This window comes from Falco naumanni, chromosome 10 (genome assembly GCF_017639655.2).
Source record: "Falco naumanni isolate bFalNau1 chromosome 10, bFalNau1.pat, whole genome shotgun sequence".
NCBI lineage: Eukaryota > Metazoa > Chordata > Aves > Falconiformes > Falconidae > Falco > Falco naumanni.
The window spans coordinates 2,039,965-2,066,300 of NC_054063.1; the positions used below are offsets into that span (position 1 = coordinate 2,039,965).

Here is a 26,336-nt window from a genome sequence, read left to right on the forward strand (position 1 = left end):
TCTGTAAGGGGGGAAGTGGAGCTTCTCTGTGCTCAGGTTAAATCTGTCTCCAGCAGCAGGATGTGTTACAGAGTACACCTGCGGTGGTGTGAAGTGAAATACCAGTTTACAGGTTTAAATGCATCTTGCTCATGAGGAAGAAATAAATAGTAGCTAACACAATCTCTGTGCCAGCTCATTACCTTACACACGGTTGGTTTTGTGTGGGTTGCTTTTTTTTCTTTTTAAATAAATCCTTAAATATTTTAGGGTTGAATAGCAGTAAGCTGGATTCTTTGATACGTTCAAGAGGAGTGTGACACGTTCTTTTCTATTGCAAGCCTTGTTCCTGAGTGGTGTTAGTCCTTCCATAGAGCAGTAGCTTGCCAGAAAAGGAATTTCAGTAGTTGGTCAATGTTTAAATGAGCCTTCACTGAAAGGGAGTCTGTTGTTGTTGTAAATGTCAGGATTTTAGGTTGCTGTTGCTTCTGCAGCAGTAACTTCAGAAATTTTGTTAACCTTTCCTGGCTTGTGGTATATGTAATTGGAGCACAGTGCAGTATGACAACATGGAGAGGGCAAATCTTTCTTTAGATGGGCAGAAAGAGCACAGAAGAGACTTGGTATTTACGCCAGGCTTGAAAAGAAGCCTTCTCAAGAATCATGTTGAGTTTTCAGGGCAGTGTTTTTTACCTTTCTGTCAGGAGAAAAAAAATAAGCAAGAGACCTTTTAAAGTTAATCTTTTTGCACTGTCTAGAGACAAGGACAAAATACAGCTTAAAGATTATGGCAGTTGTTTCTAATACGCTTAGTCAAAACTTGCTGCAGTTCCTTTTCCTCTTTGAGCACTTGCTCTGTTATGCTTTGGTGGAGTTGGTGAAATTTATCATAGAGCTTTTGAGGAGCAAGCAGAGTGATGGGACATTAAAATACCTGCAGGTGAAAGGTGGAATGTTATGTAAAAAGATTAATGTAAACACATATGTATGTGCTTTCCTTGTAACACATCATTGCTTTATGCCTGACCCACAGTATGAACTCTCTCTTTGTTGTTACGGAGTCCCTGCAGCTGCCGGTCGGTGGTACACATCAGGGAAGCAACTGGGTTCTGTGTGATTGTGCCAAAATACGTGCGCGGGGAATGGAAGAGAAGGAAAAGATGGCCTTGAACGTAAGCTTGATTCTAATGTGTGTGCGGAAAATCTTGTATGTGGACTTGAAATTATCTCGGTCAGTAAGTTAATAAGAAATGGTGACCTGTATTAACAAATGTGCAAGTGTTGCAGTGACATCCCCTAAATCTGGTGATGAGTATAAAATATCCATCGCTGTTTAGGAGATGGGGGAAACTGGAAGAGGCAGAGACATTACAGGGGTGAGGCAAGGACTCTGGCTCTGGATTTGCAGTATTTTGTAGCTGCTTGCATAACTGTTTATTTGGCGCTTACAACTTCAGAGATAGAGATAAGGCATCTCACTTGATTATCCAAATTCTTTGGTATATATTGTTACATAAGCACAGTGTATGAGGAAAATGAAATGCTGTAAAAAAAAAAAAGGCAAAAAAAAAAGCTGACAACTTGCAACAAAGCTTTATAAGAACTGTTATGACTGGTATAGGACCACAGCTGGCTCGTGCCGTGGTAATGATTCACAGAAAATTGAAGAGCCTCTGTTTTTCACCACTTATGAAGAATAAAGCTTTTCGTTACTTCCACTTCAAGTGGGTATGTTTTTAAAGGTTAATAGCGAAAGTACAATAATACCAGTTTCTAGCTTTCACCGCTCTGAGCTGAGCTTTATCTTATTTGATGGCAATGTAGTGAGGTGTTTTGTTTCTAAAGCAAGCAGATAATCCACTGTTGTACTAGGATGCGGAGAGTCTAGTGGTGTATCTCAGCAGAATATAATTTTTCATTGAATTAGTTGTTCAGAAGGAAAAAATAGAACAGGAATGATTTTTTGAATGATGTTCTAGCTGAGTTTTAAAATAAGAAATGGGGTTTCAGCTGTTGGTGTGCAAGTTGATTTGTAAATGTGAGGGGTTAAAGCATGATGCTTGTTTGATGTGGTCAGTATGACCATAAACAGCTGGTCTGGGAATGCAGCAATCTGTTCTGGTGACTCCCTGGGATTGAATTTAATGGGAAATGGAGAGCTCTTCTAACCTTTGCAAAGTTTTATTTTTTTCTTAAGAAATTTGTAGTAACTGGACCAAAGAGGTGAGGGTTGCAGGTTGGAGCGAAAGGCAGGTCAAAGGTGATGAAGCCGTGCGTGGTGAAGTTTGCTTTGTACTGTTCTTCACAGGCGCTTTCAGTTGTCAGATGGGCACCTGAAAAACTGAGGGATCCTATGCTGGCGCGGGAGCCTGAAGGGTAGGTGTGAAGTACAGTATAAAGGTTAAATACAATCATAGAGTGGATGTGGGTGCAAAGTACAGGTAGGGAGAAAGCTGGGTAGGTAGGGGAGGGAATGCCAGCTCTGCTGGAGGGAGAACGATTTCCAGTTATTAGAGGTTTCCTCCTTTCATCACCTGGAGCTGAACCCAGCAGTCCTCTTTGCCTGGCTTGCTTGTCTAGGCTAGCAGAGCGAATGCCATTGTAAAAATGCTCACGTATCCTACGGAGGCTGAGTGGTTACAATCTGTACGTGCAACAAGGCTGCTTTAAGGCCTGCAGTCTAGCTGTTGCATTTTGAAACTGGAGGTGCTTGACATTGCATGCCCAAAATTGCTTTAGCGTACATCTTTTTGGATATGTACCATGTGGCTAAAATTCGGGGGTGGAGGGGAACACCAGCTTACTTGTTACACTGGTGATATCCCTTAAAAGTTATACTGGTGATATACTTTTTTAAGGTTTTACTTATTGTACCAGAAGCAGTTTTAGGACAACCCGTACTGTGTCTTAGTGTTTTTTGGGTTTGCTTCTAAATGTGACACGTAGAGGTGCTGATTACTCTTTTTATGTGACTGTGAAGATACAGCCAGGCTTTTTTGTGGATTGGTCCTTTAAGGTGTTTTTTTGTTGTTTCTCTAGTGGGGGGGGGCTGGTAGGGTTTTTTTTTTTTCCCCCTTTGGCCCACCCCCAGGGTAAAGAAATAAGATAAGTGAATGTTAACTTATCTCGGTAGATTAGCTTGCTTGCTGTCTCTAAACATCTGACAGAAGACAAGGGCGTAGTGTGAAAATGGCCCATTACCAGCTACTCAAGCTGCTGGAGAACCTAAGCTCTTACTCAGCAACAGCTGTACTGTTTGACCCTAAGCAATCTAATCCATTTTTGTCCCATTTTACTGTCTAAAATGAGAGAATACTCCACATTGCAGAGACCTAAATGGCTTGGCTAATGTGATAATTGACCTTTGAAAACTGTATGCTAATCAGTATAGGTTTTGCTTGTGTCCTGTTCGGCACTGTAGGCAAGGCTGCTTTTATTACTGTGGCTTAGTAACAGTAAGCAAAATTACATGAACTTGGATAAATATCCAGCTAAATAAGTAAGTAAATAACAATAGTAATACTACCTTAGATAAGTAATAGATTTTCCAGAATAGCATGTAAGGAGAATCTCCCTTCACAATTTGCTGTGCAAGCCTTTCTTCTGCCCTTTTCACCCTTCTGTCGCGAATCTAAAATGATGTTTAGAGAGAGTTTAATGATTGGGTTTTGAAGTCATTCTTCTGAATCACAAATGCAAGCTAGCCACTCTGTGACCGTAAACAGTGTGCTTTATTCATCCAAGACTTAGGTTAAATCCCCAGTGCGTAAGTTGAAATTCTATAAAAAGGTTTGTGTCTAGAAGGAATGGCTCCACGAGTACCCAGCTTCTTGAAAACAAGCTCCCCACCTCTGTGATGTGCCTGTGTTTCCCCAGCCACAGCGAAGGAAGCTGTGTGTGGAAGTGTACGGGTAAATACAGCTACGCAGGTTAAAATATATGATTGTAGCCTTACTATCCCTTCTAAATCCTGGAAGAAGTAAAGGTGGAATCTATAAAGAAGGGAAGCCTAACACAAGTGCAGCATTGAGTAAACTGGATATGTTAGCCTATTCCTTCCCTACAAGTCTCTCCGGCCATGTGAGATGTACCCTTAGTTGTGCTCAAAGGAGAAAAAAAAAAAAAAAGTATTTGCCCATCATACGCACATAAGAAGGGGTGTGTGGGGCTAAACTGATGATGTTTAAAATCTTCGATGAAACTCATGAGCCTTTCAAATGACGGGTGATACCACCTGTAAAACATGATGGTTTTGAGGCAAGTCTAACCTGTCACGTGAAGTTTTGTGACTTTGTTAATTTGGCAGTCAGTTTTTCAAATTAAAGTCACTTCTCACTTATTCAGTTTTCAGCCAAAAACTGGTCCTCTCATTTAACCTGGATCTGTGCAGCAAGATTAGCCATCCTCTCAATTTGTCCTTATTCTGGGTAAAAGCACAGCAAAACGATAAAAATTCTGTCGTTAGCTTAGAAATTCTGCTTTTAACATTGAGTTACTCCATCTTTTGCGAGGAAGAAAATGCTTCATTCCCAGAGTAGGTTTATATTGCTTTGTTCTTCCCAATCACCTCTTGGCTGCTGAAGTAGTATGTTGCCATGTTTCTGAAGGCATTTAAGATCCGCTTTCTAGGCTAATCACTTTTAGGATGTGAGACTGCATATAGGGATGGGGATGCATTACGTGAGGAGTTAGGGATTGCCTTGGATTGTAGGTTTTCCCACTCCATAAGCTAGATGGACAACTACTCAGTGGAAGTCTTGAAAACCAGAAGTGTGGCGAGGCAGCAGCTGTGCAAAGTTCGGTTGAAATTTAGTGGTGGGCGTACAATTTTTTAAAACCTTTTGACTTGACAATGGTGGCGTATAAAGTAAGAATTTAGTAATTAGGATTTGCCTACAATATTGCCTTGGGAACTGAGCTCAATGTTCAACAAAAATCTTTAGAGAAAGTAAGTGTGTGTGCACAGAAGAGAGAACAAAGGGCAGTTATTCAGAACTGAAATTCAGCTTCTGTCATGTAAGAGGTATTTTGAAAGGCACGTGGCCTAAGCGGTGAGGTTTGAATTGAGAGCTGAGGACTTCTGAATTATGTTATTCTTCCATCTGGTGCTTGGCTTTACATGAGTCACTTCAACTCATAAGACCTTAGACCTTTTATCTTCTCAGTTTCTGGCTATCCAAGTGCTTCCCAAAGTGTCGTTACTGCCATTCTACACTTTAGGAAATGGAGATACAGAGTGGAAGACATGAGCCAAACTGGTAGGTGTAGCAGGTTCTTCGTTCCTGGCCTTAAACTGTTTAAGTGTCAGGGAGTCTAGCATTTATAGCTCCCACCTATCTGATACTGACAGTCTGGTATTCTAGCCTTGAGAGAGTTTTTCTTCATATTCACTCTGTGCCTTAGTTAATACAATGAAAATGCACAGTACAGATGGTGCCCTGTGTGTCTTACCCCCGGTAATGTAGAAAGAAGCAGCACTGAGATTTTGATTCAGTTTCAAAACAGTTTCCTTTACCTGCTGCACTTCATAGCCATTTCCTCCTGGGTTTTTCCACTCTGACTGTAACAATCACGGAGATGACACAGATTGCAGGGATTCAGGGCTTTCTTCCAAAGTGCTGTAAGAATTTCCAAATGTGCTGTATAAATGTTTGTTAGTGTTCTGATGTCCTCAAATAGGATGTCCAGACTCTGGCTGGGGTGAAGTACTCTTGCTTGCCTTTGCAGGATTGATGACTGGGGTTATGCCTGGGATTTGTCTGCAAAAACATTTTTTTGTTGAACATTTAGGGTCTTGCAAAAAGGTGAGCAGCAGCTCGAAGTCCAGTTAGGCAAGGCTTTGTTAGGGTCACCTAAAAAGCCAGTGTTCAAATAATTCATGTTGCTGCCTTTGTGTTTGACACACATGGTATTTTTCACTCTGCATTTACTTTCAGAGAAGCTGTTTTATTATGTGCATCAATTTAGAAGTACAGAATAATCTGCAAAAACAGCATTGTTTTTGTTTTGAGCTAGTCAATTCTCTCTCAGGGTGTATTACATAAAGTGTGTCTGATAGTGACTCTACAAATGCAGGATATGATAACTTTTATGGTTAGAATTTATTCTGAAATGTTCAATTCTCAATTTTCTTCCTGTTTTCATACCATTCAGCAACTGATAGATTAGCTTAAAGCTTCTGATTATAGTTGTCTTCCTGTAATATGTGTGTTTGGCTTTACAGGTTTTTGGTTTTTTTTCTTTGGTGTGCTACCCCCGCTGCTCACAAGCTTTGTTTCCCACATGTAATTCCTTTGGTCAAAGCCAGCTATATTCCATGGGTGCAGAAATGTTCATTTGTTAATTTTTACTAGATACTGAATTGCAGAGAGTGGATCAGTGTTTCCCTTCCCAAGTAAGCATTTTTGTGCAGATCTTTCAGACCCATCTGAATTAAGAACTGCAAAAGAACAACTTAGTGGCTGCCAGATTTGTTGTCTTTTACAGGTGTAAATGTTAAACTTCTTAAGTAAATAATTTTATAAAATTTATATTATTTGGCAATAAGAATCTGCATCTGCAGTCTGAACTTGGGGCTCAAGGGAATTTCCTCTAGTGCCAGGGGAGCATTCTAGAGTCCCATCAGTCTGCCTGTGCAGTGGCGAAGATAGTAATGGAAGAGATGAATGACTCTATGAGCATGCTGCCGCGGATGTGTAAGAGCTCATCATCAAATTTAAAAGGAGATTGAGGGTGAGGGCCTGATACTTCAAATCAGAAATATTTTGATGACTGAGCACATAGCTGTTGTATATTTCATACCTGTTGTACTCACTAACCTACATACAGTGTGCAGTATGTCTTACAAAATTTATACCCTTATTATCCAATTGTATTTCTTGATACCTCTTGTTTTTAATGATTCATTCTGTATTTGACCAAAATGACAGACCTTTTTTTTTTTTTTTACTATCTAAAGACTTTTCCTTCCTTTCTATTGTTAAAGGTTCTATGTAATAAAACTCTTACTTTTGGAATGCCAGCTTTCTATATTGGAATCTGGGTACCGTTTCATGATTAGCAAAACCAATCTAGTTTTAAACTTTTTTTTTTAGTAGAAGAATTGCTTGCAGCTTTTAGTACCTTAGCGTGAGACCACTCGGCCAAACTTAAATAAGAGAGAGGCAAGTTGTGCAGTAGAAAACTTTTAACTACTTTTTCTTTCTGCTTGCTTTATAGGCTTCAGGGATTCACACATGCCTGATCATGTGTAGTTAATTTTAGCTAAAGTCTCTTTCTCAGAAATTTCTCTCCTGTTCTCCCTCTGTGGTACTTCCAGACTTCTCCTGGATTGTATCATTAGCTAAATTTTGCAGCAGAGACTTTTATACCGGCTGGGACCGCTCGGGTGGGGCGTTGCGGTAAGTCATGCAGTTGTTTCCTGTTGGTGGACTAAGGGGCAGTGCCTGCTCCGAATTACCTGCCTGCTGCTCTTGCCAAGAACATCAATCATCTCTTACTATTTATTATGCTACTTTATGAGCCTTCCTTTGAGATGGACAGGGTTGTGGGGGCTGATCTGAATGGGGGTCTTCATGCTCTGCAGCAGTTTGCCAGTTCTATAAATAACTGTTTGTCCACATAGCTGGTCTTAATGCCCATCTGCGTCAAGGAGAGCCACTTTCACCCCTTGCTAAAAAATTTATTTTGCCACAGTACTTGTGTTAACCCTGTGTAAGGACCTCTCTTTAACACTGAAACTAATTACTGAATTCTCTCTAGCTGCTTCTGATTTTAAAAACCTAGAAATCATTTAAGGTAAGTTAAAAATAATGCAGTTGAGCACTGTGAAGTCTGACACCAAACTCGCATGACATTAACTCTTTTAGACAGCCCTTCCAAAGAGTGATCTGTCTGTGTTCATTTGCTCCAAACCTACCTCCAGGAAGCTGCCCAAAGTGGGGGATCAAAGTGGGCAGTGTGCCAGAGGTTTGTGTTTCAGACAGTTTGGCACACACTGAAAGCTTGGTCTTTCCTGTACTAAGCCATGGGCAGATGTCCATTAAGGATGATTAGGCAAAATTTATATAAAGGCCTTGTAAAACCTTGTGTGGTTCTCCCCCCTCCCATCTTCTTACTTGAGAAGCTTTGTGTGGGCGTGTATTTTTTTCTAAATTTATAAACCCTGGCTTTTGCCCTTGTCCGGTAGAGACTGCTCACCCACCCTTTTCCGTTTCCAGGCGGATTGCTTTTCTGTTATTTCAGTTCAGTAACTTTCTCCAGTGCTGTCCTGTTTTGCTTATTATGAAGTGCTTGCAGTAACCCTTTTGGTGCTGCTGTCGTCTTTGCCTTAAAGCAGGACTGGCTGTTGTATTAATGTAAAAAAATATAATCTTTTCAAAAGCAAATTAAAGACCTCTCATGTGTTACGGCTTTCTGTTTGTATATAGGGAATGTGGTACGGCTTTCATTTGTATATTGACCGTTGTGGTGTCCCCGCACAGGATTTTTTCTTCTTTTCAATATGAAGCCAAAACCCCCACTGAAATGGATTTCTTTACAGCTTTGGCAACAAAATCCCTTCAGCTCTGAAGCTGAGGCAGCACTATCTTCACGTGCAGAATGAATTAGCAGAATTTTGGGAAAACGTTTATTTCCAGCTATGTCTCAGAGTCAGTTTTCCTGTTCTTCTTTACTTTTTCGTTCCCTATCCAGCAACGATTGATACTGACCTGTAAGCTCTTTGTTTCCCCAATATCAGTGTTTAAATTAAGCCTGAATTAGCAAAGTGGTTAAGTAGAAGTGGACCTGACTGACCTACTATTTAATACCCTGTGTGATGTGCAAACTAATACAAAGTGCTGTAAGTGCATAATCAGACCAGAAAAGTAGACTCAAATTTGTTTCTTGTAACAATTCACTGTTTCATTGATTATCTTGGGAATTAACTTGGCTGGCCCTTAAGTGCAAGTTATGATGCAAGACAGTAGAAAACAAGGTTAAGCGTTAGGTTAGTGTGTATTTTCCAGGAGAAAAGGGAGCAAATTGTTCTCTTCAGTTGTGGGACAAATGCAAATAGAGCTTTCAAAGGCATTGGAGGGAATGGGTCAAGGATACATGTGTAAAATAATACTAAATGTTGTAGAAGTAACTTCTAACACCTGGAAAAAGCCATGGCTCTGGAAAATAGGGTACATATGGGCACACTGTCTCCTCTCTCTTTCCTGACCAGATGTGGAGGACTGGGGTTGCTAGTGAGTGTTTCTTCTTAGATGTAGAAAGATGTTTCATTCATATGCAAAACTCCCTGGATGAATAATTAAACTCTGAGTGTACTGTAAGTCTTTCCAAGTAGTAGAGGACTAGCTATTCTCTTCTGTACCCAGCTTTTTACTTAACATGTACGTTTCCTTATTAAATGGAGATTATTTTTTTAATAGTAATTGAAACGGGGATCTTTTAATGCTGTTTTCAAAGCACAGAGTGGCTGGGAGACGGATTAAAATGGTAAATCATCCATACTAATTTCTGTTATCTAAAGAACTGTACTTGAAGCTAATGTCCAGAATAACTGGGCCAAATGGTCTTGTTGAAATTCCCCTCAGAAGCAGAGCAGTAATTGGATGAATGTTTAGCCTGGGAACAAATAATCCATGCTAAAGTTTATGGATTCTGCTTAGGGAAGGGAATAAAAGAGAAGTGGGCTGTAAGAATGCTTTATTTGTCAGAAGGGATCTTAAGGGGACATAAAGATGTTTTCCCTCCTCCCATGTGTTTTCACCGCAGTAATGATGATTCAGCTTGTGTATGCTCTCTGGAATGTGTACGTGTAGGGAGAGGAGAAAAGGTTTTCTTTAGGTGCAGCTACTTGAAAATAGTGTAGGAGATAATGTGTGTAGCATATTGCCTCATCATTGTTGCCTACTTCAGCGAGTTTGTCTTTATTTTCACGTTGACTAAAAATAAAGGTTTTTTTTATCTTTATTAACGAAATACATTTCTCCAGACGACCTCTCTGAAGCAGGAATTCATTATTTCTGAAGCAGTCGTGTTGGCAAGTAGGCTTTAGCTGTGTTTCTGTGGTAAGCTCTTTTGTCCATGATAGCATTTTGGGATCCCAGCATCAATGTGGCTGGCTCTGGCTCCGATTGGACAGTTTATATTTAGTTGCTGGTTTCCTATAATAGTTTTCAGATGGAGATGTTAAAGAACACATACCCTTGTGCTGCTGTAATCCTTGACAGAGCATGGAGGGGTGAGAAAGAAAAAAAGCATTGGTGTCTTTCAGAGAAGCAGTTTGGAAAAAACAGCAGCTGCTTTGCAGCAACATCATGCTGAAATTTATTTTTAAGAGGTTAGGTAGCCAGTCAAAACAAAAGGCTCTGAAAATCCATGGGTATATTGCTTAAATTTTGCATCCAGAAAGGAGCTTAAAAAAAGCTGTGGGAAGGTCTGCTTTTTTTGTTAATTACAAAAATCGTGATTCTTCAGCTTCCAACAGTAGTCAATTGCTATTAAGTAATAGTCATCAGACACCACCTCCCAATAGCTCTTGTTTCATATTGCTGGCACACTTCCAAGGCAAATTAGTGGACACCCCATAACCGCAGTGTCATACATGCTTTAATTAAACTGTCAGGTGCATCTTTTCAGTGGGGCATGATTTATTTCACTTAAAACTGAAGACATGCCAGATTTACTCTGAGCCTGGGTTTAAGACCACCTCTCCAGAAATCTTGGCTTCTAAGAAGAAAACTTGAATTCAAGTGTTTGTTCGATTCTGGGGTTGCAGAGCATTTAGAAGTGATCTTTACATAGCAGTGATTTATTAGCTTTAACTATTTTTTCTTCTCCAAGTTATTAACCAAATGAATCATCCTGGTTTTCTTTGATAAGCTTCCAAGAATGTGTTTTTGCTTTATGCAGGACTGGTAGGTAGCTGCCCGCAGGGACCTCACTTCTAGCTCTTTGGTGGCCGTAGTGACTCTGCGCTCCCTCCTGGGGACAGCGGGGCCTGACCAGAGCAATTGGAAGAATCGGACCCTGGTGCCAGCCAGGCGTGTTGGTGGGATCTTTGCAAAGTTGATGGTTGAGAAGAACACATGGTATAATTCTTCCCCATGATGCGTGTGATAAAAGCAGAGTGCTGCTACCACTGTGGTGGTATTGTATTGGACCTGTGTGCAGCCCTGGCCAGTATAACTTATTTTGAGGAAAGGGAAAGCATGCTGTAGTCTGCTTTGGGTTGAGCTGGTTTGCCTCATGTGGTTACACTGCACAATTTCTGTTCGTTCTTCTGGCTAGCAGTGGGAGCAAACCATAGAAAGCTGGGGATGAGAGACACCTGGAGAGGTCACCTAGTCAGCTCTGGAGCAAGATCATTGCAAAGGCCTACAATAATGGAGACTTTGTAATCTATTTCTATGCTTAAAAGAAAAAAAACCACACGCCACCAACGACAAAAAAACCAAAAACACCCCTCTACCAAAAAAAAAATCTAATATTAACATGGTTTGTTTCTTGCTTAGCTCAAGTCCCTTTGTGATGGATAGAGCAGGAAGAACATTTTGTTTCCTTTCTCTTTACAGCAGTGTTCTGCATTCTTGGAAGGTGTTCCCTTGTTTTGCTCTCTGCTTTCTCATCTGTGAGATTAATAATATTTTTGGTGCTCTCTGGGTGCTCTCTCCAGCTAATTATGCATTTGTCCTCAACTAGGGTGCTGGGGGATGGGCACAATACTCCAGTTTAGGCCCGATAGATGCTGGGAATTGCTTTCTGTCTTGCAGATGCAGCATATTTGTACAGGTCAGTCTTGCTGCCTTTTATCAACAGTACGACATAGTTGATTTCTTCAGCCTGTAGTTCATTGTAACCCTTTTTTTCTCTCAATATTTGTGATCTAATCAGTCCCTATACAAGTATGCCTGACTACACCTAACTGTGTAATGTTGGGCACCTAGAAAGAAATCAAGCAGTTTTGGTTTTTTTAGGCTGTTTTCCTGTAACTTAAATTTTCAGATGACAAATTTGAAAGAACAACGCGAAGATGGGTTAAAGATAAAAATTCAGCTTAACAAACATTGTCATTTGGCAGCGTGATATTTGGGCCATTAAAATAAAGAATAATGTTGTACTCGGGCCAGAGTACTGTGGGACCCTACCCATTGCTTTCTTCTGTGTAGGTAGTGAATATTGAATGTTTCTATTTGGCTAGTGTGCAGTTTTCCCATTATGCTAGAGCAGTTTCACCTAGGCCACAAGTGACAGTCCTTTCAACATTCATTGTTAAAAATGTTTTTCACGTGATTTATTACTTGAGTCAGTGCCGATTTGCTCACAGACAGTAAATGATCAGCAATTATCTGGTGTAATTTTTGCTTTGCGTGGTAGATTCACTCCTCTGGTCCAGATGTTCAACTGTGCAGCTGTTTAGTTCACAGCTCTCGGGGAAGGGTAGGGTGAACAGAAAAGGAAGGAAAACAGCCTCATCGGAGACAGTGCGATGGTGTGATTTATGCAGGGCAGCCTGCCCGAGACTGGGCTGCTAGAGGATATTTTTCTCTGCTGCATTTGAGCGTGACTTCACATCTGCCTGTCTTTTAACTTTCAACAAGGAAGATGAACCTTCTAACCACTAATTGCGTGTCCCTTTCCGCAGGTGTAGTTTCCAACTTGATATTAGGGGGAGAAAAACCACGGAAAAGTCTGAATGTTTGTTATTTAGGGCATCTTGTTTAGCTGCCTTGCGCTCTGACGGTAGTGCTGGATACTTGAGCGATAGTTGCAGCGGGCTCGTGAGAAGAGAGGAATAGATCCGAAGCTGCTTTCAGCCTGGGAAGCAGCAGCTCACCAGTAAAACACAGCTTTCTAACAGCTTTTATTCTTGCACACTCAGGGAGCGGTGAAGGTGTTTTGTAAAAACCGCTTCTCCGTGAATTTTTGCTGCTTTTCCATGGTGGGCTCCGAGATATTGTCGGAGGTGTGGTGGGGAGATTTTACACCTCGAGACTCTTGCTTGGCTGCAGGCAGTTTCCTCTGGGTTTCCTGCTAAGTGGCTCTGGTGGCGGTTTCACATTGTTCCTCTCTGATGACTCAGAGAAACAGGAAAGAGATCCCCTGGTGAACAAAAAGCGCAACCACCAGACAGGTGCCTGTATTCTGGTCTAGCAGAGGACAAACCACCTCATTCTGGATTTTTTCCTAAGATTCTTATCTGCAAGTATGAGACTCAAGAGGAATGGTTCATACACGCTGAATGGGTAAGAAAGAGCCTGCATCCTCTTTTGAATCTTCATCGTTAAAACATGAAAACGGAAGCCTTTGGTTTTCTTCCTAGTGATGGGGTATGTGAAATAATGACCAAGTCTTTTGTCTGAAAGAGCAGAGGATCACAGCATGTAAAATATGCAGCTTATTTAGCTTGCTTTTTACTGATTTTTTTATTAGATTTACTTTTAAAGCATGTGCATTTGGTGGGGACAAGTTAAGAGTTGTCTGTGTGTTGAGGTAAGGTGGATCTATTCAGTAAAACCACCAAAGCGTTAGGAACGGTGTGATTCCCGAAGAGATGGCTGCAGTCATTATTTTAAGCATTTGCCAGCAAGCAGCCTGGCTTTTGATATGAGCAAGAGCTGCAATCATTAAATGTGATGCTCCCTGAGAGGAATACAAATTACTTTAAATTTACTCAGTCTAAGTAGTTTCAAGTGCCTAAACCCACTCTGAGTTACTGTACTGATTTATTTCCCCCCCCTCTGTCCCTAAATCCTCTCAGTAACAGAGAATATACCATTACTGGAAAGAAGATAACCAATTAGATATTCCTTGTTTAAGGAATCTTTTTGTAATAATTGAAAATAGACAATTTTCAGGTGAAAGTATTTTTTTAATAATTGCATTTAATTTTTACTAAGGCAGATTATCGCATGCCTTCATACGATGTGTAAGGTTTGTTTCTCAGCACAGCATACCTGACTGAAGAGGACCTGTACATCCGTGGTGTTGTGTCAACCGTTCATTAGCACCTGGCAGGTGACTTGACAAATGAAGAAAGTTGTTAGCTTTGGAGCGTCGTTCTGCTTTGCTGCTGCTACTTTTAACCTTCTGTAATGAGTAAGCATTGTGATAGTGCTTCACGGTGCGGTCGGCTTAGTGCTGCGTTCCTGCAAAGCCCAGATGTATTTCGGAGTGCAGGTGTGCAGACCAGCCCAACACTGCCCAGTTGCTTGAATCTCACGGTCCGCTGTGCGCTCGGATGGCAGATGGCAGCACAAGCAGATCAGACAGGAGAAACTTCGGCAGTGTTGTTCAGCTGGTCTGCACTGCTTTTTGCCTGCCCTGGCTTGCACAATGCCACGTAGAAGGGTCCTTTGCATGGATGCTAACATCTTCCTGGTTTATCCTTAACTATTTAAATAACTGTAATAAAAATGCCATTATCTGACTGCTTACAAAATCAAACATAATTGAAAGTTACTACCTTAGAGTATTTGGTTTTAAGCTGTAAGATGAGTTTGTCACTCGACGGGATTTAGTTTGTACCAGATAGAGATTAAGAGTATATTAGCATTAACTTGGTTTTTTTTTGCAGAGGTTTTTTAACCCTTCGAGAGATTGTTTTAATTTAGAGAGTCCATTGATGTTGAAATGTAAAATGTAATAGATACTGCTTATGCTAAAGGAATCGTTTAGGTTTTAGTTATGGGAAGCACAATCTTTAATTGATTTGAGGTTTATTAAAAATGAATACATGGTACAGAACTTCAGGGAAATAAGTTGTGCAAGATCACCCTGTGCATCTGTTCTGCCTTGTTCTAACTTGCAAGATGCTGCATAATCATTTTAAGGAATTTCACTTGTTGTGGCCCAGTGCATACCTGGCATGACATTTTACGGCAAGCATTTAACTGGAAGTGTTGTATTACAGTGATTAAAACCAGTGGCACCCAATTGCTTGCATGAAAAAGAAGCTTCAACTGTGAGTTTGTGGGAGACTCCAATATTATCTGATTCTAACATGCTGATGTGCTTCGCTCTATTAAACAACAGATGCCGAGGAGTGAATTTATCTAATTAAAGAAATTCCTTTTATGTTTATCTCTTGCCTAGATGGTTTAATAATGCAAGGTAATGGAAAAAGAGCTTCAAGTATGTTTTCCTGTTTAGCCTAAACTTTTGGCGTGTCAGCAGAAAGGCTTGTTTTGATCTTTAGGGATTTTTGTTTGGGACAGCGTGTTCCACTTGCCAGGTGGAGCGGCTCCCTGTTGCGCAGGTCACTTCAGGAGAGGGGAGCTCGTTGGGGTGGAATGTTGTAGGGCAAAGACAAATGCTGCTGCAGCAGGTACCTGCACATGCCAGGGCCATAGCCACCATGGGATTACTCTTCACAGCCTAGTGCATGAAAACCGTGCGCTTCTCTGATTAAAGAGAAAAAGGGTGGGGGGGAACTGGGTGGTTTGTACAGCCAAACGTGAGTACCTCAAACTCATCAGCATGTTCAGAGATGGAATTGCAGAGTATGGTGGTAAAGTTTCTGAGTATACTCCCAATCAGACAAGGTGGTGTTATACTAAATGTTTAATAGTATTAAAGCTTAGTTGTTGTGCATCAAGAGCAACAGCAGGGAACTCTTTACGTCAAAGGTCACTTTGTTTGCACCTTCCTTCTGTATTGAATCTTATTTTGTGAACTGGAGCTACTGAACTTGCAGTAAGTTCACTTTAGGGGGTGTAACTTAAGTGTTCATGAGGGAGAACAAGAACTCTGTTTGAACCCTCAATTTTTGAAATGAAAGTGTAACTTCTCCTTAGATACTGTAACCAGATGTTCTTAAAAAGTAAATAAACCATGCCTACCTCATTATGTTCTCACAGATTGATTTTATCAAGCTCTAGATGGTGTTTTTGTTTCAGGTGATGCTGATATCTTGGATGAGGCAACCGAAAAGGGTGATTGGAGAAGCCCAGTCTCTAGGATACAGGGGTTACGTGAAGACTCTTACATCTTTTGCATAAAGATGCTCACTTTTCCTTTTAATAGTTCTGTCTCTGGTTTCATAAGGTACTCCCCGAATCTGCAGGTATTTGGTCCAGAAAAGCTTGATTCTTGCTTTTCATTTTGCTTGTCAACAAGGAACTGTAGCAAGAGTCATCTCAATAATTGGTTTTTTTGTTGTGTATGATCTGGTCAGGCTCTGACTACACTTGGAAACTAATAAAGGGGAAGACTGCAAGGGGAGCTAAGATACTGGAAAACATTTTCAAACCCAATACCGGTAAGAAGCTCCCCCTGCTTGGACTTTTGCCTGTTCTGTTGTGCCACAGCAACACTATGTAAGAACTGTACACATATAAACTGGGAGCAACTGAAATCCAAAACTTCACTTGGAAACTGTGATTTATAGGTTTTCTTTGAGTGGGTCTTGCTGGATGTGGGCATGTTTGTTCTTGCTTTCTGAAGCGGGTAATGATTAAACGTTAGTGGAGACAGGGGTATTTGGTTCTGAGATTCATCGGAGGACACTGAGTTAGGAGACCTCCCTTAACTTGCTGAGCCTGAGGTAGAAATCTTGCCAGCATCTCTTTGACAACATTAAGTCAGCTTTGCTGTTATATGCTAACCTGCAGTGTGCTGATTATATTTCCTTGCATTGCAGAGTTTCTTTTTAGCAATGATCTGTTTCGAAGGTCATCTTAACTGGGGGGAGATCCCTTTATTCGGTTGGTGCTTTGTTTATTGATGGTGAAAAATGCACTGGCACTGCAATAATTTTAGCATCACTTTTTTTTTCTCTTTGCAAATGCTTTTTTTTTTTTGTCTTCCCATGTCCCTTTAGTATTTGGAATTACTGATAGTATAAGTCTTTACATACTGGTAAGGTGTCAGATAACAAATACTGTTTATTACACATCTATTTCCTCTTTTTCTCCTGATGACTTAAGTTCAAGGAAGGGTGTAAATCCAAGCGTGCATTTCACAAGATGTGACCTCAAACACACCCAAAACAAATACGCAGCTTGAACTTTGGTGGTGTGGTCTAAGCTTCCCGTGCCTTTTAGAATCATAGTATACAGGCTTACAGACTCCTATAACCTCTGTAGTAGCGCAAACGGACCCGTGCCCATGCTGTTTTGCCTTCACAATGGCCATGCCCACTGTAGGAAAGCTTTGCTGCAGTGTTAAGTAGATTGTGCAGTTATAGAACTGAAGAGCTCCTTTGGACAGCTGGCAACTTGCTGACCTTGCTTCAGATACCATAGGATATACTGATAAACGGTCTGCTAGGTAAAACTGCACCCAAATTGGGATTTCGGATGGCCCTGGTCAGTGAGCCCGTATGGTGCCTCATCATTCTCTTCTGCTTAGCACTGCCGTTTTGACAAGGCCATGCAGTGTGTGCTTGGTCTACAATATTTTCTAAATCAGCACATGTTTAGAAACTCAACAACTGTCTTGAAGATCACTGTTTAAAACTAAGCAATGGTCTCTGCAACTCCTGCATAGTGGCCAGCCCAAACGCAGGGGGATGGAAACTGAACAGCATCAACAAGAGCTTATTTGTTGAAACAAATATGTAGCACAAAGTAAAATGTTTAAATGTTAATCAAATCAGTTTTACCTTCTCATCATTACTGTGTGTGATTCTGCACTGCTTAATAGTTGCTGTGGCATGTTTTCCTGGGACGCTAAGGGCCACCGGAGCGTGGCTGGGTCACGCGTGCAGAAGTCTGGCAGGGGTGAGAGCTTTGAGCATGCAGGGTTTGCAGCTCGCTGCTCCGGGCACTTGCTCAAATTTTGAAAAGTTTGTGTTAAGCTTGTGTTGTTGGTGTTCCAGCTGAGAATTCAAGCAGTTTGACATCTCCCTTCCCAGTGCTGCCCTGGGCCCTTCTGAAAATGCTCTTTGAGTTCTGCTCTGCATGGAGACTTTTTTTTCCTGCATTCATTTCAGGACTATGTGTACATGAAAGTGATTATATATAATCAAAGGCAGAAGTAACCGATCCCTTGAAACAAATTCAAGTTGGACAGGGACAAAATACTTAAGAATATCTTAAAGATTAATGGATGTCCAGCTGACTGATAAAATATTGCTGGCCCCAAGATCTGTTTCCTCTGCTCCAAGTTGCTGCTTTAAACTAATGACTTGATCTTGAGCCAAGCACTGAAATTGAAAAATAAATTATTTTTCTTTTGTGTTTCCGTCTTCTGCTGACGCAAAGCAAGCCAAGGAGAAAAAGTAGTGTCTTGTGTTTGTTTTGCCCAAAAAAGCAGAAATCGGAAAGAGCATAATAAGCCTGCTTCAGAAGGCTTTTTTTTATTCAGTATCGTTGCAACTACAGGAAAAATAGCATTAAACAGCTCATGAAAGCCCATTGAAATAGCTCCTCTGGCAGACATAAGTACTGCGAACACCCAAATATCTTATCTGAGGAGAAGCAGCTGCTTGAACTGCTTTACAGTCCTCCCAAATCACCACAGTTTGTCATGAAAAAAGGGAAAATCTAAGGGTAGCAGTACAGACTGTTATCCTTGGAAAGCACAGCCCAGATTTATCAGATTAAGGCCAAAAATATAGATTATCCACTTCAGTTTTTGTTGGATTGGGAATCCATTTTTTGCAGAGTCTTCTTTAGAATGCCTTATGGTGTCAAAAAACGTAAGCTGAGGTGCCGGGCCAGCGCTGCTGAGCGAACTCTGCCTGACTCCAGGTGATCCTGGCGCTTGCTCAGCTGCTGCCGGCTGTGCTCAGGTGTGGCTTGGTTAGGGCTTTGCTCCTCTGCCTGCTGAAGCTGACTGGTTTCCTTTCAGTCCGCTTCAGCCAGCGTGAGGTGGCTCCTCGAGTGTCATTACGATGCCCCTTGTTTTGTAAGGGGAGGGCTACTGCAGTGTGTGGACGTAGACCGCGATCTGGGGACCTTCTGCCTGCTCCGAGGACAGCCCAAACGTGGCATCGTTCTCACGCACAAGCAGCACAGGTTTCCTTTATGAAAGACTTCCCCATAGATCTCCCGCGCCGCTCCCCTGCATCCCGTATTTACCCTCGCGTTACTGCCTGGTGACACAGCCAACGATGGGGACAGGATTTCAGCCCAGCACCTCTTCCCCGCACGCGGCAAGCGGGGGGACCAGGAGGGGCTGCTGGCCGTTCCTGACGGCTGCTGCGTCCCTGCGCCTCGGCGGGTCCCTGGCACGGGTTGTGGACCCCTTTTCCCTGCTGCTGGCGGAATGCTGGAGGGTATGGAGCCATCCAAAGCTGCAGGAGAGAGGTGGTGAATGCTGGAAAGCAGCAGCAGGGCTGATGGTGGTCTCGCTGTCACCGTCTGGTGATAACTTGCCACTTGCAGCAATCCCACCGCATTTTGGCGTTCGTTATGTATCCTGGGCAGTCCTGCTACTGTCCATCTTACGTGAGAAAGTGACAGTATGGTTGCCAAGTAGAGGGAAATGGAAGTACGGTGCAAAATACTGAACAACTTCCAGAACTGTAATTCTGAATCTTTTGAGTTAATCTTCACCTTCAAGAATGGAGTTTCTTTTTATAGCGGCTGTGGGCATTGTTTTTGTAACTGTTGTCCTCTGTTCAGCCCGGCTGTTCTGGTGGCACTGGTCCTGCAACACAAGATTTATGATCTCAAATGTGTTTTCTTTGGGATTTTTTTTTTCTCGCATATGCGAGCATTCAAAAGGAGTTTACGCATTTTTATATTCATTAATGATGTATGCATAAAGGTTTAAACTGTAAGCCTTATATGGGGAAAGTATTACGAACATAACGCTTCTGAACAGACGATTTCATTAGAACTTGCAGTGTGAGTCATTGTTGTTATATTAATAGAGCCGTTCCCAAATATGGATTTGGAACTGGGCCGCCCTCATGGTGAATGCTGCAGAAGACTTACAGAAAACAAGAATTTACATTAAATATAATCTCTTTTTGGGTGGGTGGGGGCAACCTCTTGATCAGCTAGTTCTTCAGATCAGTGCAGCATGTAGTGTAGAATAATTTTGTAGTACTGTACTACTTTATGCCAGATGTTATTTTAGCTGGAAAAATCTGTATTGTCTTTTTATGTGAAAAAGTGGTTAAGAAACAAAAATCTCCAGCTGTGACATAGAAGGATGCTCATTTCAATACGTACTCTTAAAGCTAGCCTGATCAGTTTATTGCCAAAGGGTAGGAGATTTTTAAATCAAAGAATAACCTATAGGAATATATGCTCATTCTCATAGCTTGTGCAGCTAACAGTAACTCTTTACAAATATTTTATTAGTCTCTGCCAGAAGCAAAGATTTAATTCAGAACTCCAGAACGTGCTGCTGCAGAAGCAAAGATTTAATTCAGAACTCCAGAACGTGCTGCTGCAGGTCTTGTGTGTGTGTATTCTTCTCTCCCTTTCCTCCCCCCCCCCCCCCCCCCCCCCCCTTACCTCTTGATCTAAAACAATGTTGTGCTACACATTCAAGAAAACTGTTGTCCTTGCTCTTACACAGAATCTCAGGCAGTGATAAATGCTCATATTGGGATTTGAGTATTACAAAGATGTTGTTCCAATAACAACCTGGGGCCAGAACAGGGAACAACAAAACACTTCAGGCACTTCACTTTTTTTTTTTTTTTTTTTTTTTTTTTGGCACCTTCTATGCCACTTCCCTCCATCCGAGTGCTTTGTGGAATATGTAGTGTAGTCAGGGCTTACTTTATAATGAAGCTAGTATATATGCAGGGTAAGCAGTGCTCACTAAAAGTAGCCATATAATTTATCTGTTGTATGCCAGAACTATTAACATCTCAGTTTATAGCTCATTAATAATAATTAGGGGCAGTAAACGAACTGTAAACTTTTATACCGGTTACTGTGAATTACAGAATCGGTAGCTTGACGTGCAATGGACAGATTATTTCTGTTTCTTCCTGCTAAGATACTCTCAGGACTAGAGATTTTTAATGGGATATTCCTGTAAAAGCATAATGAACAAATATATTAAATATAGCCATTTTAAAAGCTTTTTTTCAGTGAATTCAAGCTTTCTGTTAGAATAGAATGGGAACTTGTTTTCTTCCCTTACCTGCTGCCAGATCATACCTACAATGATGATGATGTAAATTGAGGTTTCTTTCCTCATACCTGTATTGAGGGGACTCTTGGTTATGGTCCTCTCTACAACTAAGAAAGAAAAAATAAAGCAAAGACCTGTTAATGATTTTTTTTTTTAATCTTCCATTCCCAAAGCTCTACCCTGCCAATGATGCAGGATGAACCATCATTTTGCTCAGTACTGCTACGTCAGCTAAACGAAAATGTGAGTTATTTAACTTACTCTGTGTGGGAGAGAACATCAGCAATGCCAATGGATGCTAAAGACAACGAAGCATCGTGCGTTGGCAGGAAAGATCCTAACGGACAGCACCATGCTGACTTTACATGTATGTCAGGTTTTAGTGGCTTGGGAGCTCTGTTGCATGGCAGTCGTGCAGCTGCTTTGCTCAAAGGTGTTGAAGCTATTCTCAAAGACAAGTCTTTGCTTTCCCAGTCAGTTTTAATTACAAGTATATTCTTGATGCAGTAACACGGCAGTTTTCTGAGGGGAATTTAACAATCTTTTCATTATAATTTGATGTCATGGAGCTTGTTAGGGGATTTTTTTTGTAATGACTGATGGCTCATAGAACACTCTGAGGAGGAACTACGTTGACTACATATTTAAATGTTTTTTATGGGGTTAAATACTGTGTTTTGTGATATGCTGGGGACTCTTGCTGTATTTAAGATTATAAAAAAAAATAAAATTTCTAGCTCTAAAAGGCTGTTCAGTCTGACCTTGACAAGTACAAATTAAAGTAGTTATTCAGGAACTGAAAGAAATGAGATTTTTTGCAGGTTTATTCCATCTTTTTACTAAAATAATTTGATTTCTCAGGGGCTGGAATATGGTTTTTGAGAGAGTTTGACTCCCACCCAGTTTAGCGCTCTAGTACTAAGCAGTTTGGATATTAGTTGCTTTCTGTGGATAACATGCCAAACTTAGTGTGTGATGCAGTCAAGTCATTTTAGGATTTTTTTGGGGTAGCTCATACACAGGTAGTTTCAAACCAGCATCTCAGGATTTTTTTTTCCAGTGGAGAGCCTTCCTTCTGTGCGTGCCAATTCTTTCCTTTTTACTAGTTTTTAATATACGTTCTTGGAATACATACAACCAACAAGAAGATGTGTTCCTCCGGACATACGATTTATGGTTATCAATTGACTGACATTCCTAGCAAACCTAGATACTTTTCTGTCCTAATGATTCCCACCCCCCACCCTCCCCCGAGCTAAAGACAATATTGTTTCTAGCTTATGGTTTCTGAAGTGGAGGTGTAGAACTTTGTGTGTGCTCTGGGGAGTCATATTCTGCACTTAAAACAGTATAGCCTCATTTATAAAATAGGGATAAAAACGTCTAGCCACTTTATAAGGACCTTAAGAGCTAATTAACTTGCACAGGTATTTAAAAAGGCGTATTTCTTTGAGTTTGTTGACTTTGTATGTAAAGGTAAGTAAAGTCTGTGCAAGGGTCTAACCAACCAAAAACTTGGGTAAAAATAAGCAATTTTTACATTTATGGTTAAGTCTGCATGAAATATAAATACATTTGGAAACAGCAGCACCAGGGTGAGTAAACATTAGTAAGCCCAGCCATCCTGTCGCTTACCTTGGAATAATTACTGGTCTGCACTTGAAGAACAAATCTCCATGTTGCCAAACTCCACCTTTTTCCTGCCCAGTCTGTAGGTGGGAGAGCCTTTATAAGAACCTATTTCCTGTTTCCCAGACAAGGGAGGGGAAAAATGTGTTTTCTCCTTGTTCTGAAAAACAAAAGCCAGGCAGCGACTGCGTACCTACATCGGTGGCCAGCCTGAAGGGGAGCCTGCAAGCAGCCGAAGCCTACAGCGAGCTCCTTCCACCCACCCCTGGCGAAACGGCGCGTGGCTCTGGCAGCCTGGCTCATCGGGATTCCCCCTCAAAGCGTGATCCGAGAGACAAACCGGCCCAGAGGTGCTAGAAGGGGCTGGATGTGTGGGTTTTATTATGTCACTTTGACCCAACCTTTGAAACATTGGAAAAATTGTCAGTATCTGCCCCCTTTCCTTGCAGGATTGCTTCCCAAACCCCGTATTTTCAGTTTCATGGATCAGTTTGTCACAATTATTGAGCTTTGAAGAGTGAGTTTTGCAAGGAACAGAGGGCAGAGTGGCAGGGAGGGACATGTGTTGAAGCCACTCACAGAGTAATTGTAGCCTGTTCCAAGTGCAATGCTAATATCAATTTGTGGGAGCAGTAAAAACGTCCAGGATAAAAAAAAGAACAGAATTATTTTTTTCTTTTGACTTAGAGGGTTATCAGTGTAGGTGTGGCAGTTACATTTCTCCAAGACCAAGTCTTGTTCGTTTAGATTTTGAGAGCTGCTCCAGTTCTGTGCCACGTTACATGAACGAGAGTAGCTCCAGCCTTTTCCCACCTTAAATTTTGAACGTTATTTATATGTGTGCATCCTGATTTAAAATAGTACAAATTGGGACTGCTGTGTTTTAAAGTCAACTCCACTGGTACAGATTACAAAAATAAATTCTACTTTCATAGAGGCAGCTTCAAACATGTTGGAGTTGATGCCTTCTCTCTGTGCTCTCCTTTTGAGAAAAAACTCCGTACTTTTGCTCGCTGTGGGAGAACTTTGTGGCCAATAATGCAGTACATGATCAATAGCGGCATCTCAGTGCCCACATGCAGGACGAGTAGTAGTGCAACACTGTGTATCGGAGAGGTCTATGAATAAGCACAACAGCTCTCCTAAAAGTGGTTCAAGAACTAGAAGCCAGGTCTTGGGTTTTGCAGAAGGCGGTTGTGGAGTCATCAGTTCCCTTTTCTCTCTTCTGGTCCGGAAAGGAATTGCGGGGTGTGTGTTTGCTGCTTTTGCTCTGTCCGTCAGTGCCCACTGACTCTAGTAGTTCTGGAGGGAATTTGGTGGGAGGGAGAGTTTCTTACTGTTCCGGAGAAACTTAGTGGACTGAATACATAAATCGAGCTCTTGACATTTTACATATATTGAGAAAGCTAGATGGGTTAGTAAGTTTTCAACTTCACTGCCATGATGCTGTCAATAGGAAGAAAGAAGTGTGACTTTCTACTTTTGTATGCGCATACAGTTTATCACGATAAATCTGCTCTGTAGCATGAGTAAGTATGATAATGATGAGGTGGTGTCTGTGTTACAAACTACATTGCAATACAGGTTAAATACTTTCATTGTCATGTCCCTGAAAAATAATTGCAGTGTCTGTTCCCCTGTAAGTACATATTGGAATATGGCAATGCAATTTCAAAACAGGTCCATCTCTGAGAATCAAAAAAATATTTATAAATAAAGCGTTTCTTTAAGAGCATGCTTCACCTCATCCTTAGGAGAGTAGTTGCCTATTTGCCCAGAATACATACTTCAAGCTTCATACATGCTTCAAGGTTGAGATGCTCAGGCTTAATTTTCTTTATTATTATCACTTAGAGTGATCCCTCAAAGGGTGGTCGGAAAACTGCAAGGCTGGGAGGAGATTATGGTCTTCTGGTAACCTGTGACTGTGGTCCTTGAGCTGATGCGTGAGCTGAACAGCTCTGCTTGGATTGCCCCTCTCCTCTGTCAAGTCAGTTTCCTATTTCTCCAAGTTTTTTCCTGTGTTCTGGAGCACTTCTGACTTCCTACGGCAATGTTTAACACCATGTCCTGGCAGCCTGGAACAACGGAACAAGGAGCGATGTGTAATTTTTCTCTGTATACAGTCTTATCGCTCTCATTTATGGGAACTGATGTAGTTACACACATGGTGTAACAGGGGCATTGTTCTTTGCAAGTGCATGTGTGAAGCTGTTAGCACGAGCCTGTTCAACCATACAGCTCAGCCACTACAGCGGCAAACCTCCCGCGAAAGGGACTTGCCAGCCCTAGCTGGGCTTCTGTTGTTTCTTTTAGACCTCCAGTGACTCTGAATTTGCTTTGTCGTGAGCTGCATCACAGGATTAAACTGACAGAAAACAAACACTATGAAAACGCACAGTTTCCATTTGGTTTGGGCAGGGAGGAGTGAATCGGAATAATCCTCTCTGAAGAAGCTGGCTGATGGAGTGGCTTAGCTGTGTGGCCAAAAGATGCCATCAAAGTATTTCAGAACATTCTAGTGGCATTTTGTGCTGGTAGATGATTAAAGAACACTGTTAGGAGAGGGTTTGATAACCTTTATTTGTTGACTACGTAAGCGCTGTTTAAAAACTGGAAATTAAAAAATTTCACTTGCAAGTTCTAGAGTGTCTGAATGTCAGTGTTGTTTCGTTTCTCTATAATGTTCAGCCAATTTTTGAACAACATTGCAGCTTTTCAATAAGCTACTATTTGTATTTGCACAGAGCAGATGAACGTTGCCTTGATGGAAATGCAAGGCTGTTTGTGAAAGGTTACACAAGTAGAACAAATGCCAAGCTGCTGATCCTTCTCGTTGCCAGTCTGTTTTTCTTAAGCAACAATCTGCCGGTAGCAGTTGCGGTACAAAAGCAGATGCGTACGGTACAGGAGGACAATCTGGCTCCCTTTGTTGCACGGGGAGAGAGCATGGGCTTTCCAGTTTTGTTAGAAGTTGATTATCTGGAATTGGAAATGAGGCAGTAAATGAAGCCCCAAAGAAGGTAAACTGCAGCTTTCGCTTTCAGTAGAGGTGTGACACGCTGAAGTCGGGAAATGTCTGCAAGTTCTGACGTGCATAATGGCAATCTGTTAAGCCTTGGGTTTCTCGTCCACCAGGCAACCCAACCATCCTTGAGTATACGGAGCGTGTTAATGCAGAGGGTGAGGGTGGCTCATGGTTTTTAGCGAGTTCAGGTACGGATTGAATATATTTTCTCTGAGTTCTGGATGTTAAAAGTAGCATCGTTAAAGCAAGTCAAAGGATGGTATCCGAAGGAGTCAGGGGGCACAACTTATTTTGGGGTCTTTCATTGCTCTCCCCTGAATATGTTCCTTGTAGAGGATGGGACGAGGCATTTGCTCTTTCTGAGTGTAAGGAGTGAGGATGAAGAAGGCACCGGAGACAACAGGCAGCAAAGTGAAACCGAGTGGCTTTTCACAGTAATGGTTGTATTAGCAGATGGTAAGACACACTCATTGAAGTTTTAGGCTGTATCATCTTCCTTGTTCCTTTCTACACAGTCCCTTGGGTCGGATAATTTAATTGGAATCAATACTGCTTTTTGCTCAAGGGGACTCAAGGATTACAGTGGAAGCAACACAGTGGTAAGGAGGTAATTTTATGTGGGAGAGGACGCGACGTTTTTGCTATGTGCTCTCAGTTTGTTTCT

The 26,336-nt window shown here is 41.5% G+C and overlaps 1 protein-coding gene across 5 annotated transcripts in view; it reads left to right on the top strand.

Annotated features, from left to right (window-relative positions):
- MOB2 (MOB kinase activator 2) overlaps nt 1-26,336 on the top strand; it is a 116,180-nt gene that overhangs the window by 43,908 nt on the left and 45,936 nt on the right. The window contains exon 1 of one of the 5 annotated variants that reach the window (XM_040608200.1): nt 2,318-2,355. The exons of 3 other annotated variants lie outside the window; for them this stretch is intronic. In XM_040608200.1, the coding sequence (XP_040464134.1) occupies nt 2,333-2,355 (23 nt within the window). In that variant the 5' untranslated portion in view covers nt 2,318-2,332. Of the gene's footprint in view, nt 1-2,317; nt 2,356-13,164; nt 13,218-26,336 lie in introns of those variants that run through there. One more of the 5 variants, XM_040608199.1, reaches the window with a different exon arrangement.